The sequence below is a fragment of the Siniperca chuatsi genome, linkage group LG12, assembly GCF_020085105.1.
Source record: "Siniperca chuatsi isolate FFG_IHB_CAS linkage group LG12, ASM2008510v1, whole genome shotgun sequence".
NCBI lineage: Eukaryota > Metazoa > Chordata > Actinopteri > Centrarchiformes > Sinipercidae > Siniperca > Siniperca chuatsi.
In genome coordinates, this window is record NC_058053.1 from 20,705,650 (window position 1) to 20,719,825 (window position 14,176).

The 14,176-nt window shown below is 39.2% G+C and overlaps 1 protein-coding gene across 2 annotated transcripts in view; it reads left to right on the forward strand.

The window, feature by feature from the left end:
- The first annotated feature begins 278 nt into the window (after window positions 1-278).
- Window positions 279-14,176, forward strand: part of itgbl1 (integrin, beta-like 1) — a 48,978-nt gene continuing 35,080 nt past the window's right edge. Inside the window, exons 1-3 of one of the 2 annotated variants that reach the window (XM_044216034.1) lie at window positions 279-557; window positions 5,045-5,247; window positions 12,927-13,073. In XM_044216034.1, coding sequence (XP_044071969.1) covers window positions 466-557; window positions 5,045-5,247; window positions 12,927-13,073 — 442 coding nt within the window. In that variant the 5' untranslated portion in view covers window positions 279-465. The remainder of the gene's footprint in view (window positions 558-5,044; window positions 5,248-12,926; window positions 13,074-14,176) is intronic. The other variant, XM_044216033.1, reaches the window with a different exon arrangement.

A 14,176-nucleotide genomic window follows, 5' to 3' on the forward strand; every position in this document is an offset into this window, starting at 1 on the left:
TGCAACATGTCAAAATGTCTTCAGAGAAAAGGCTTATTAGAGGCAGGGATTGATTTTGGTTCTCATTTATAATTAACACCATCAAAAGGAAAGATAGAAACAAAACTAAAGCACCATAGAGAGATCATCTGGAAAAGAAAAAGAAAAAAGTGAAACAAAATATAAAAAAACTGTCTGCTTATAATTACATCTCAAACTGGTGACTTAACTTTTCATTTTGGCAGTTTTCCCCACTCCAGCTCCTGCCCAGGACTGACTAAGTCAAGACTAATCAAAGGCACTTGTATGGAGAGGACTGTTGGCCTCTGAAGGGACTGAGCCAGTACAGGCCAGCCTGCTGCTCTTTCTCTCCTTCTCTCCTTTTCTTTTCCCTCTCACTCTCTCTTCCTGCCTGTCTGTTTAAGGAGAGAAAGATTGGGAAATTCCTTCAAGCTACTTTACTTCAGGTTTTTGTGGGATTTAAACATGCACACTGAGGTTTTGGTACAGTCCATGTTAGTGCCGTTGTTTCTGATTCTGCTCTCTACCGTGGAGGACACTTTGTTACAATCGGTGAGGTGAGTTTCTACACAGCTTTGTTTTTTCTTGTTTATTTTGGGGTAGTCTAGAGAGCAAGAAGGAAGAGGGAGGTGCAGAGTTTTGCTGACAAAGACAACATTTGGAGAGTACAATGTGAGAAAGTTTAGGAGTGCCTGTACATGTAGTTTGCACTTGCAGTTTTTTGTGCAGTTTATTTATGCTGCTTTACTTGCCAATAATTCTGCATGCCAAGTCATGAGGGAATAGTCTGCTTCTCTCTTTCCATCATTTAATGCAGCATAGCACTTTTTAAAACTTAAAGACATTAATTTATTTTCCTTTGGACACCTCAGCTGACATGAAGTACCATAACAATGTTATGACAGCTTTTGTGGTTGTGGGTTTGGTGTAAAAGAAGCTTCAATGACATTTTGGCTGGAGCAAAGGTTACATATTTCAAAAGCTTTCACAGAGCAATAATTTGTAACCACAAACAAAATTTCAATGAGGAAAATCCAGAAACCTCATATGTGTTAACACAACATTTAAGCAAAAAAAAAAGTTTAGTAACCTTTTGTGCTACACTGTATCATACTTGTTTGTTTTTTGTTTTGTTTTTTGCTTTGCTTTTTTATTAATCAGGAATATTTCATTTAAGCCCCTAATGTAAAAAATTTTGATTTTTCAAAAATATTCCATTTCATCGGAATCAAGTCTGAAAATGGAAATAATGAATTAAGCCAATCACTGGAATTGGCTAAAATATGAATGTGAAAGATTAATTTCTGTTTACATTGGCCTTTTACAGTAGAGCCTCAGTCAGCAGAACTGTAAATGTTGACATATAATTCAAACTCACCTGCAGAGGGGGTGTTTATCCCAAGCAGGTGCACCGTGCCTGTGTAATGATTATATTGTATATGTCATAGTGTATATTGCATAGTATTTATTGGACAGCAGTGGCAAACCCACACACACTTTACCACAGAAAGCAACAGATCCTGAGAATCTGGGTAACTGCAGTGTTTTCCTCTGTGTTATGCATATCTAAATAATTCCTACCTTCTATGTTTACCAGGTCCTCATAACAACTTGACAGTGCCAAAAAGAGTAGGTGTGAAACACTCAATAATGAAGGTTATGGTTTGTAACCTCAATTCTAAGAACTCAGGCAAAGCCCTCTGACAGGCTTTTTTGGCTTGGCCGCTGAGGGAGTGCTATGACATTTCCATGTACGTACAATGCTCAATCCAATCAATGTCCAAAATGTCAACTTTTTCTTAGAGAGGAAGGATTAAGGTTGAAGGACTCCACCTGTAGGGTTACAATACATAACCTTTATTCATCTGCACACTGGCTTTGCCCCCTTATGGGCCCTATAGTTTAGAGGACAAAACAAGCCCCCAGGAACAGCACCAGGCTGTGCAGCGATTTTTGGCATAGAAGTCACAGTCGAAATTACAGGTCAGATAATGTACTTTTGCCCATACACAACCATTGCAAAAAAAAGCTGGAAAACAATGAAATCACATGTTGCCTGTATGGATTTTTTTATCTTAAGAAATCTTCTTGAACTCAAATGTTACTTAACAAAGCCACCTGCCACATTAACAGAAAATAAGGCTTATCAAATGCCTTTATAGGTAAAAAAATATATATATAGTGGACGGTGAATACGAAAAACAGATAACAGAACAATATGGGTTGTGTCCCTGCTTCTCAGATATTTCATGTAATTTCTAATAGTACTAGTTTAAAGCATGGTAATGTATTACAGTGCCATTTTCTCAATTTGCATTTTGAACATATGCTAACATATGCTAACAAACATGCTGTTTGGTCAAATTTAGTGGTGTGAAAATGTGTTTGCTATCTCTTACTATAATGTTTTTTGTATAAGGAACAGAGATTACTGACCAGTTATTTCCTCTTATGCAGTCGTAGAACACGCATGCATGTTGGTGGTCAGATGGCCATTAGCTTTTGTCATGTATTCAAATGATATTTGTTACAGAATTTATGAGGCAGCATCAGCAGTTTTTAACAGAAGTGATGAAGCGGCATTATTTGGGCTTTGTCAAATTTTTTGGTTCTTACTGTCAGCCACTGAGCATACACACACCCAGTACCTGCAATTACATAATTTTATTCCATCCAGTTGGCAGAATAGGATTGTTGCTACATCTCTATATGTAGCTAGGCTAGCAGGCTAGTTATTTCTCATATTTATTTTGCTGATTTAACTTCAACAAGTTTCTTTCTTCCTATGTTTATTTCTTTTTTTCATATTAGTAAAGTTTTTCACATTTGATGAAAATGATGATTGTATACCGGGTGAAGATAGCTGCCTCTCTGTGTCCTCCTTTCAACCACTTGAATGCCTTAATACCTTACAATGAGGCATTTGCCCGGTAATGACACTGTTATTGGGAGGCATTGGGTTTACTAGAATTGAATACATTTGCAGTGCATGGATAATTCCAATAATAAAAGCCTCTCATAGTTTCATATTTGATTTTATTCCACGTTCATCCACTGATGATGACGACAAATATAGTATATTCAGCTCTCAACATTTTTGTTGGATCTCAATTCCATTCCAGCCCTCTACAGTGTGGCATTAACATCAAGAACCTCTGCTTTGTTCATTCTCAGAGAGGCTGTGTCGCTATTGCAGGCCGGAGCACACACAGGGCAGACACAAACTATGCAATTGAGATGCACCTGTTGTGTTGTTCTAGGGTACAGCAGCAGAAATTGTTTGAGGGAAATCTCCTCAATGAGCTCAAATGGCAACTTTGACAAAGCCCTGAGCCCTACAGGAAGGACAGACAGGCGCACAGTTGGCCGCCATTGCTTCGCCCCTGCAGGAAGTATTTTGAGACCAGATGATCAAATACAAATGTTATACTGAAACTTAAGTGCAAGATAAAAAAAAAAGGCTGACATGCCCAGATCTGGTTTACGATGTTGTGATGCAGCCATCACTTGTCTGGTGGCAATTTTAATCTGCCAATTTGTTTGTAACAAGTTGCAAAAGGAGATGGCCAATCAGATGTCTCTTCATTCACAGATGAGGAATACACCCATTAAAATTCAGTTTAAGTTGCTTCCAAATTGGAAGCAACTTAAACTGCATTGGTAGTTAACATGCCCCCCTTTCTTTGCTTAACCAAGAAAAAGTGGAAATGTGGAGGAAGGGAGACCACCACACTCCCTGCATCCAGGTTGGGGCAGTAAGTATTATAGTGAAGCCTGAAATGGGAAGATACCCACCATCATTGTCTTCCTTGCCATCTTTTGGATTGCATTACCCCATAATGATGAAGTTCAGTGCTGCTGATGCCAAATCCAGAGGAAGTATCCTGCAGACTAAACAACCCCAACAGCAGCAGTACAAGGTCACAGCAGATGTAGCAATCCTGAATAAGATCAGCTGAGGCTGGAGCAAGACAGGGGCAGTGTAAAATAGTAGAAGGCAGAGACAAGGGCTGTGTCTATTAAATAGGGTGTAGTGAGTGAGTGAACAAGGGAATGCGACATAGCCTGGGACGTGCTTGACCGCAGGAAGTCATCTCAATGTCATGTAGTCATATTGTCACAAGAAAGGACTAGGGCTCATCCTGATAAATTCAAAATTCAGTGCGCTGATCTGCAGAGGAGTGTGGTCAATCCTAAAAAAGGCCATCAGTGAGTAAAGCCTGTGTGACATGGAACTTGCATAACCTCCCCATGACACACAGAACACACACATTCTGTATTTCGTTTTAATTGGAATGTCAGGAACAGTTGATCTGTTGATTGTTTGAAATGTGTCTACTGTTTCCAAACTGGACAGTTTGGGAGGGCAGGAATAGAAAAAGTGAAAAATGTCAGACTGCATCCAAATGAAACAAATATCACAGAGTGATCCTGTGGAGTAAAAACGAAGCTCAGCAACAGCTGCTGGAGTGCGCTTAATGGAAGGTGAAGCTGTTTCTGTGCTATTTGATTTGTTCGATTTATTAGTTTAATCCTTCACATTCTGTTTTTTTTTTAGTGTGTTTCCAAGGCATTTGTCTTTTCTTGATATAGACCCTAACAGGCTGGCCGTGCTCTGAGACGTTATATTCCACTATTCTTTAGCTTAGATTTTTTTTTTCTTCCATGATATGAAATATACCACAAATGGAAGGGAAGCTGAAATTCAATTTTATGTTATGCTCAAAGTTGTATGTGAATGATAGGTGATATGGCTTCACCTTGCAGCTGAACACTCTAAACTATACGTATGTTCACAGGAGAAAAAATGAATGGGTGTCTTGAATGTGCGTGTTCATATGATAAATACTACATGCCCAACATTAAATAGATCCTTTTTGATGTATGAAGGCAGAGATTGCTGCCATGTCTAAGCAAAGGTACTTTTGCTCAGATGTGGTAGCCTATTTTGGCATTCTAACAGACACAGGTGGCAGCACACTTGACCCCTGACCTCAGAAGTTTCCAAAGCTGCATAACAACTGACATTCTTTCTTTTCCACAGCCAGGTGGGTGGTGTGTGTAAGCTGTCCACAGAGTCGTCCCTGCGTCGCTGCCGGACACCTGATGGCAAAATCTGCAGTGGGAGGGGCAAGTGTGACTGTGGCATCTGCATCTGCGAGGCCACAGATCCAGGGAAGTTCTATGGACCACGCTGCGAATGCTACGATTGGGTCTGTGCTACACATATTGGGAAGACTTGCAATGGTGCGTACAATGATATATGTATTGACACATAACAACCAGATTGTTTGGTGTTATGGTGAGGAGTCAAATATGCTATAACACTGTTCTCTGTTCTTTTACTGGCATATTGTTGTATAAAAGTTTGACTGTCCAAGTTTCATGTGACTCTAAAGTAGTATACATGGCTCCACATTTTTAACTACTTGTGTACGGTTGTTTGTGATGGGTCAGTAAGTGATGCAGCAGAGCTCCTCACTGTGGGCTTACATCAGAGAAGCTTGGCAAATGGACTCTCCAGCTGATGTTTAGCATCTGTTTCAGCCAGGTGCTAGGAAGAATAGCGAGCTTAATTGAAAAACCTACTAGATTTGTTTAGGCTTTTATTACCCCTTATGTTTGATATGATTTCAAAGAAAGAAACATGTATTTCACAGACTAGGAGTAGATTTTGAGTATTTTGCTATTCTATGTTTCTTTCTTTATTGCCAAATCAGAGGAGTGCAGTACTGTGTCTTTGAGAGCCCACATCACCTTGGCAGCACTTCAAAGGGTTTCATTGGTAATAGACAGCTGGTTGGTTCATGTGCGTTACCAAGGCAGCTTTTGTTGGGAGGCACAGCTTTGAACTCGCCTGTTGCCTGAAATTCTCAGAAAGAACACTTGAGATTGCATCCACACTCAAGAACAAGTTGCCTCATGAGATACTCTCCACTTTGCACATTCATTTTCCAAGACAAACACAGAATTCACAGACTCACATATTACAACAAAAGGCTATTTATGTGGAAATAATAAGGAACTTAGTTGGTCGGTTGTTTTACTTCACTTTACAAAACTTATTGAGCAGGCTGGACACCATCAGATCAGCTAATATATCTTCAAAAGGGAAAAGTGATATGCTAATTTATTAGGAATATCTAGCTAAAATGTATGCAGTCCAATACAACAGCCCTGCAATAAATCTTACCTTCATGAAGGTTACAACGTCCAGTTTTTGTTGAACCTAGGTTAGCTTGACTTAACTTTATGGTCATTTTTAGAGGCAGCAGTTTATGGTGCTCTTTTGTTGAAGCTGCTATAATCAATATGTTTATATTAACAATAAATCAAATGACTACATGTAATGTGAAACGGAAAAACCCACATAGAATTATCATCTGACCTTGCAGTTCCCCTCAGCTCTATGGAGCTTTATAACGTCTTTTAACTCATTATTTTGGTTTTACGGCCCGCAACTTTACTGTTATATACATATTTTTCTAATACTTAGTCTACCTTCATTGATATAAATGGGGCTAACAAACCTGAGGAAACACCTCTGTGTATAACTCAATACTATTCAACTGCACCACAAACTACAGCCTCTAAAATTACCATACATTTTATTGAACACCTAACACAATTTCAACAAAAACTGAGGAATATAACTCTCACAAAGGTAGGATTTATTGCAGGGCTATTGTACTAGAATGCATTAGTTTTAGCTTGGTGTACCTAATAAACTGGCAACTGAGGTAGAGCATAAACATATGTAAAAGAGGACTGGTTGCAGCCTGTTACTAAGACTTACCAGACATTTATCTGATGAGATACCCTGGAAGTTGTGAGAGAGGCTGGTCCCTCTATGTTGATGTTAGGAAAAAGAACCCTCATCTTTGTTCGTGTCCTCTGTAGTCACTGGGCTATGAGTGTCAGGGTTTAATGGAGATATGTGTGCATCCAGAACAGGTCTAATGGAGATATGTGTGTGTGCGTGCATGCACGTGAGGGGTAGAGTGATTTATTTGGGTAGACAAGTTGGCTGCTGTGAGGAGCTCATTATGGTTCAGCAGTCTGGAGCGAGAAGGCCCTGCTTCAGCCTGATAATGGGGTTTCACTCACTGGTACACAGACTCCAAATGGAACCTAGATGCATCAGAAGAGGGATGGGTTTTCACACCCAGACACACTGTACACTCTCTCTCTCTCTCACACACACACGCACGCACGCACACACACACACTCCCACACACATACACAGGATCAGGCTCATTCTCATAGTGTAAAACTCGTGCACACACAAATATGTACAACCAACCACATGCTCACACAACCATATGCCCATGTGCATATAGAGCCCAGCAGTTATATTCAAAGCATATTGAGAAGAATACAAACACCCCCTCCCCCTAGTTGCTCAATGGCCCATGCAGCATGCATGGTCTGCTGTCTAAGATCAGCAGCCAATTTCTCTCCCTGCGGCTCCCTTATCTCTGCCTTTCACAACTGCCCACTGATAAGATCCAATAGATTTTTCTCCTGAGGGATAAACTGTATGTTTTTCCTTTCCAAAAACATTAGCTTTTCTGGCACTGAGATGGTCTTTTACCTTGGATGGCATTCATCAGGCGAGCGCAGGCTAATTCGGATCCTCTCAATCAGCGCAACAAGTCAAGCTGGATGAAGAAACTGGGAATGATACATTTTAAAATTTAGGTCTGATAGCAATATTTTTAAAATCTAGGTTGAAATGTTGTCAGCGTTGTTGTCTATTGTCTTGTTGAAAAAAGCCCAGGTGAAATAAGTTCTTTTTATTTTATTTTTTTAAACTGTAGGGCTGCAAAGTGAATATTACTGTCACCACAGAACAAGAATGTCCTCGGTTTGAAATGAGATTCTGTTCCTTTTTGTGGGGAGTTTGTCAGAGTTTGCATAGTCTTTCCTTTTGTTGTGTGGGTTTCCTTTGGATGCATTAATTAGCATGCAAGTCAACTGAACTGGAAGCTCTACATTTATGTGCCTATGTATACAGATAAATATAGTAAACTGCCCAGGGTGTGGGATGGAGGCATTATAGAAGCATATGGCAGTAGTTCATACACATAAACTTCCCTGTTCTCTTTAGGAATGATTAGAGGAGAATGAATAGGTCTCCTTGTCATTTTATTCTGAGCAAAAGAGAGCATATTATGTTCTTTTTACATATGTATTACATTCTTTTCCCCAGAATAATAGCTACAGGCATGCTCCTCCTCTTTTTGTCCCAATGTGTGATCCCATACATATACAGTATCTCAGTTTATAAAATTAACATTCCCACTGAATGTAAACCTATAGTAGAAATTATTTAGAAGGCTTCTGTGTTTCAATGTTAAGGACAATCAATGATTTCAAAATTTCAAATAGTAATTTACATTTGTAAATTATACTTCCGAAACCAGCGGCTGCTTCTCCCATGTCATTAATCTTTGTGTGCATGATGGGACTAGTGCTAAGTGGTGCTTTGAATTGATTGGGCAGCAGGATGGCAAAAACTGTATTCTTTTTATAGAATGCCCAGTACCATGGTACACTACTTGATGCATGGCCAGAAAAATTGCCAGTACTATTGCACATTATTTATACCAAGCAGAAAATACATTAGTTCCATCACAACATAATGGAACTTATTTGTGATAGGCTTTAGTAAACTAAGAAGTAGCAATGGAGTTTTAGTTTTAAAGGAGTTGGTGTTGATTTTCTAGTTTCTATTCTCTACTCTATTCACACAAAGCACTGATGTTGTCACTCACATGTCTCCCCTCCCTCTGGTACATCCCATATTGTAGAAGAGCAATGGGATGATGACCTGGACTAACATCTGTTCACCAACTGTAGAAAACCTTTCAGTCATTTCACGCCACTGTTTGTTTTTGACTGCGTTGGAATCTTCTTGTTCTGTCTCCCCTGTCCGATTTTTTAAAAAAAGGGGGGAAAAAAAGAAAAAAAGCTACTGTACATGAATATAGCATTGTTTTTGAATTAATGTTAACATCAAGCTTTTGGGGTTATTTTATATTTATGTAATTTCTAATAACTCTCCTGTTATCATTATCTTATGTCATAGATGAGGGTTAACAAGGCAATGTTTCCATTCTCTCTTTCACAGCCTTCGCTCTTTTTCCCCTCTTTGATGAGCCACATGAAATCTCATTCTCCCTCACTCTTACTTTCTGTCTCTGACTCTCTCTCTCTCTCTCTCTCCCTGTCTGTGCTGAACCGAGCAAAGTGTTTTCCTCTGGTGTGTGTTAAGACAGGCTGTGCTTCTCTGCAATGTATGGTCTTTTTCCATTGTCAGAAACACAGAGGGTGGCCCAGGGCGCCACAGGCTAGCATTGTCACAATGAAAAAACACTGTATTCAACTTGTTAGTAATTATTGTTATATATTATATTACAATATTGCATAGCATTAGATCATTATATCAAGAATGAACCCCTTAGTGAGCAATCATCTTTGAGTTCAATCTTGATTAGAACATAAAGACTCATTTATTTGAAGTTTTCTTTATCAAAGACTCTTGATACAACAACACATAGCACACAAAATGTTTGATCAAATACGGGTCAATAGTTCTCTCAGCTACCATCCCCCCAGCCACTGATGTGGATTGAGGCAGGAAGCCAAGAATGTCTGCAATCCAAAACAATCTGTAACTTTATGATTCTGGCAGACTTCATCATATGTGTGTCCTTCTCAGCCTATCTCAAAGGAGCAGTTGAAATGGGAAGGCATGAGAGCGAAAACCCTTTTCCCCCTGATGGATGGTTGATTTTGGGTTCTGTAAGAACACGTTTTTAGCTTATCTACCTCTTCCTCTCGCCGTCTCTCTCCCAGGCTGTGGGTTTTCAGAGCATCTGTTCTTTTCCTGGCTCAGCCCCCAGCCTCTGTGCCCCCTGCCAGAGCCTGAGAAGATCCCACCCAAGGGGGTTTTATGTCAGCAGCACATAAGAAGTCAGTTTGTTCAGTGCTGTTCCAAATCAAGCTCCTCCAGAAACGCTTTCTGCCAGTATTACATAGGCTTATGATGTTGCTTCAAATATAGACACATTATAGACAGATGATATAAACTAATCACTGGAGAACAACTCACTAATGGCAGTCTGTCCAAAGTGACTAATATGTTTAATACATAATTTCTGGTGATTTCCCAAAGAGAGAGAAAAAAATAGAAAGTAGGGACCTACAGTGGAATGCAGTCCTTGAGCCATTACAGCCCTTTAAATTGTTCATCTCTGTATTTTTTTCCTAGTACATATTTTCATGTGGTCTCACTTACATATTCTGAGCTTTGCTGGGCAGCATGCCTGTGTGGTGAGTCACCTAGTGATTCCAGTGTGGGCTGCAAGGAAGAAAAAGCCACTCAAGTCTATCCAAGTCTACTAGTAAAAGGCAATTTTGATTGGGACCCATTAAAGCTCCCAAAGACTTCATGCTGTAGGAACAAGTGTTTCTACATCGCTGTGTTTATGCCTGGGTAAACATTCTTTAGAGGTATTACAAAGATATGGTGAGGTCACCACAACTGACAATTGAATACCTAGGTGGAGAATTGTACAAAAAAAAAGAAAATGAAAGGATGAAAAGCAGGAGTTCCTTGTTGTGAGGGCAGCGCACTCAGAGAATGAGTTATTACCTGAGACAGGTGTCTCCTAGATCTTTTCCACAGAACAGGAGCTGAAGTGCTGTCGTTTCACGCTCCGCAACCCACAGGGAGAGGAAAGCAAGGAGGAATAATTACTCACTGAAATGAGTATCACGTTATGGAGAACAGGATCTAAACAAAGTAAGTGGGGAAATATCATTTGGAGACGAAAAATCAAGTACAAGTAATAAATGCGCACAGACTCAGGGAGTTTTTTGACAATATGTAATGTATATCTTGCATTATAGTGTTGCACTGAAACACTGAACTGCACTGAAATCTCAGAATAGCACCAAGATTGCCTCGAATGTAAGTGATATAAGTGTTTTCTGCTCACGGAGAGGAAATTACTTTTGGTACATATATTTAACCAGTAATCACTCAAAACTGTTGAATTATTATGCTCCAAACAAACCTATTTCCTTTTTTTCTCCCTCTCAATATTAAGCAGGAACAAGTTAAATTCTAAAACTGAAATTAGCTTGCTGCATGAGTCACCATCCTCTCCTCATCAGCAGTTAATCATGGTAATGCTACATCACCTGTTATTACTGCAATTGATGCTGGCACAGATGCATTCTCTCTTTCCGACCCCCCATTGGATATATCTGCGCACTGGTCAGACCCTGATTGGCTGGGCATGTCGGTGGAGTGTAGGAAGGACCCTGACACCCCTAAACCACAGAGAATTACTGCTCAGGAAGCACCAGGAAAGATAAACTCTCAACAGACAGGCACCTTCCCACACACATAAACTTTCGCATACTAGACAAAGAGGGGCTGTTTTATATGTCAGAGTGATTGTCAAGGGGAGATTAATGGAGGCTAGTGGGTGGCAGTGACTTTGTAATAATCTGCTGAATTAAGATGGAGAGACTTTAATCTAATTCTGTTTTACAACTTTTGTGTGCTAGTTCCCATTTGCAAAACTAAATGATAAAGCCAAAAAGAATTGTCCACATTTATAATCTTATTCAGATTATCTCCATAAATCTATGCTGAATGTGAAAAATTGAAAAATCAAATAATAACCACAAAGCAATAGAATAGTAACAAATGTACAATGGCTGTGGTCTACAGTAGATAATTTAAATGTGACAACAAATCAAGAATCACTAATTACTCGAGGGAAAAAACTTTGACTTTGATGTGCATGACTGTTTTTGTGCTTTAATATGTTTTAATATACAGTTTGACACTCTCAGCACCCAGAGAGGTACAGAAAGTCTGGATGAGAAAACACAGCTAGTGCAGACAGAAAATAAGAGAATACCCATTGCTTTAGATTATTTTATAACCTATAAGTGGTGACATTGCAATAATATGGAATTTTGGAATTTTTTAAAAAATTACTTTATATTTGTACAGAGATGCAGTACACAGTAGGATTAATAATGTTAATTGCACTGTCGAGACAGCCAGCAAGCCTCTCAACTTTTACAGTTCGTATGACAACAATTATATAGAAGCTTGAGATTTCTTTAAAAACAGTTTATTTTCCTCAAAATGTTATTGTCTCTGTGGTGACGCTTTCTTTGAAGTTCACTTTCCATATTCTTCTTTTCCTTGAACCTGTTCCAAAGTGTCCCCTGGGACGTATCGATAATGAGGAGAGACAGGGGACTTGCCTGTTGTTAATGACTGATGGATAGCCCTTGAAAAGGACACCACATTTACATGATGAACGAGTCAGGAGACTGATTGAGTGTGACATACAAGGCCCCTTGCTACAAAATGCAATGGGGGCAACATTTATAATAACTTGTCAACAGCCTTCATTTGCATCATATGATTCCTCCTGTTTTTCATATTGCTCACTACGGCCATCAGAATTAGGAGAAATAGTGATGCTGAACTGCCAGTGTAGGTCCCCTGAACAATGAATAAGGTAATGATCTCACTGAGTGATTGATGGGGAAGCTAGTATATCATCAAATCAGACTAACAAATACAATAGAAACAAGGTACTGCCTGTCAGCCTGCCTGCTTGCTTACTAGATGTACATTTATGTGTCCCAAAGGAAATATATGATATTTCACATCCACAATGGGTCTGTTACAATAATTTGCAGTCAAAGGAGTCAAATGAATCATACAACCCTAATTTATGTATTCTCTTGGTAAGGCAATGCCATCATATTCATTTAAGATAACACTTATGTGTGTCTTTCAAAAGCATGTCCATTGCCTGTGCTTCAAATCACTCTATAAACACAGAGTTGATAAACAGCATGTGGTGTGTTGTGTTTCCCTTTAGACCGCGGCTACTGTGACTGTGGGACGTGTGAGTGTGATGAAGGCTGGTTCGGAGATGCCTGCCAGTACCAGGAAGAGTGTAACCTACCCAAGAAGAAGAGCAAAGAGCTTTGCAAAAACCCACAGGGGGTGATCTGCTCCAACAGAGGTACTGCGACCACAGACACACACACACACACACACCCACACGTGTATACACACAATGAGTCTTAGTTATACACAGTTGCAAGAAAGTACACTCAAACATGAACAAAAACCTGCATCAAACAAATAACAAGCATTGCATATTCACAGACACATGCGCACAAAATATAGACACACCAATTACATAGAATTGCATTTTTAGTATTTTGCTTTTGGTACCCCTTTCCAATAATGCAGTCTTTATAAAAGGTTTATTAGTTGGAACTAACAGCTTAAACTAATGGCTCTTTTAAATGCTTTATAGACTAGTAATAAGCCATTATTAAAGACAAGTTCTAGGTTGCCAGGTTGTAAAATCTACTGACATTGATAACTGCAGATTTGATTTCTTACTACTAAGTCAAAAATTCATTATTATTTGTTATTATTTGTTTGATAATGTCTTACACATTTTATAATAAGCAATGATGTCTGCAATTGATAAGTTTGTATGAGTTTGTCACTGTTATTAACTTATTACTGACCAAACATTAATTAAATAATCATTAACCATAATAAAGCCATCAAGTTACACCTTATAAACCTCCTTCAAAGTTCATTTCTTTCAGTTAAAGCAGATACTTGTGATCTCTTTGCTCTCACACATATTTATCAGTATAAACAATCTCTCTTTCACTAACACAGGTACATGTATAAATTCATATATGAATGAGCGTTGGGAAGACTGACATTTTGAGTTAATAATACTGTAAGTAAGTATTGATAATTCAATTTGGTCTTAAGTCTCATAAAACACTTTATTTGATGCACAAAGTCCCAGTTTGTGTGTTTATGTCTGTGGACACATGATTGAGCATTGGCACACTGAAGACGCACACTGTGAGGTGATGTCTGGGTTGAGGTTGTTTTCCACATACTGACAGCCCATCACCCACCTGGGCTTAACCTCACCACTGGCCCGCAATGCCCCCAGCTTAATGAAGGATAGACGTGTATTTGTGTGTCTGCATTTCAGCGTGTGCATGTCTGTGAAAGCGTGTACTGTACAGTATGTGGCCTGTTTGAACGTGTAAAATGCAAATGTATTCACAGCATGTAATAGCCTTC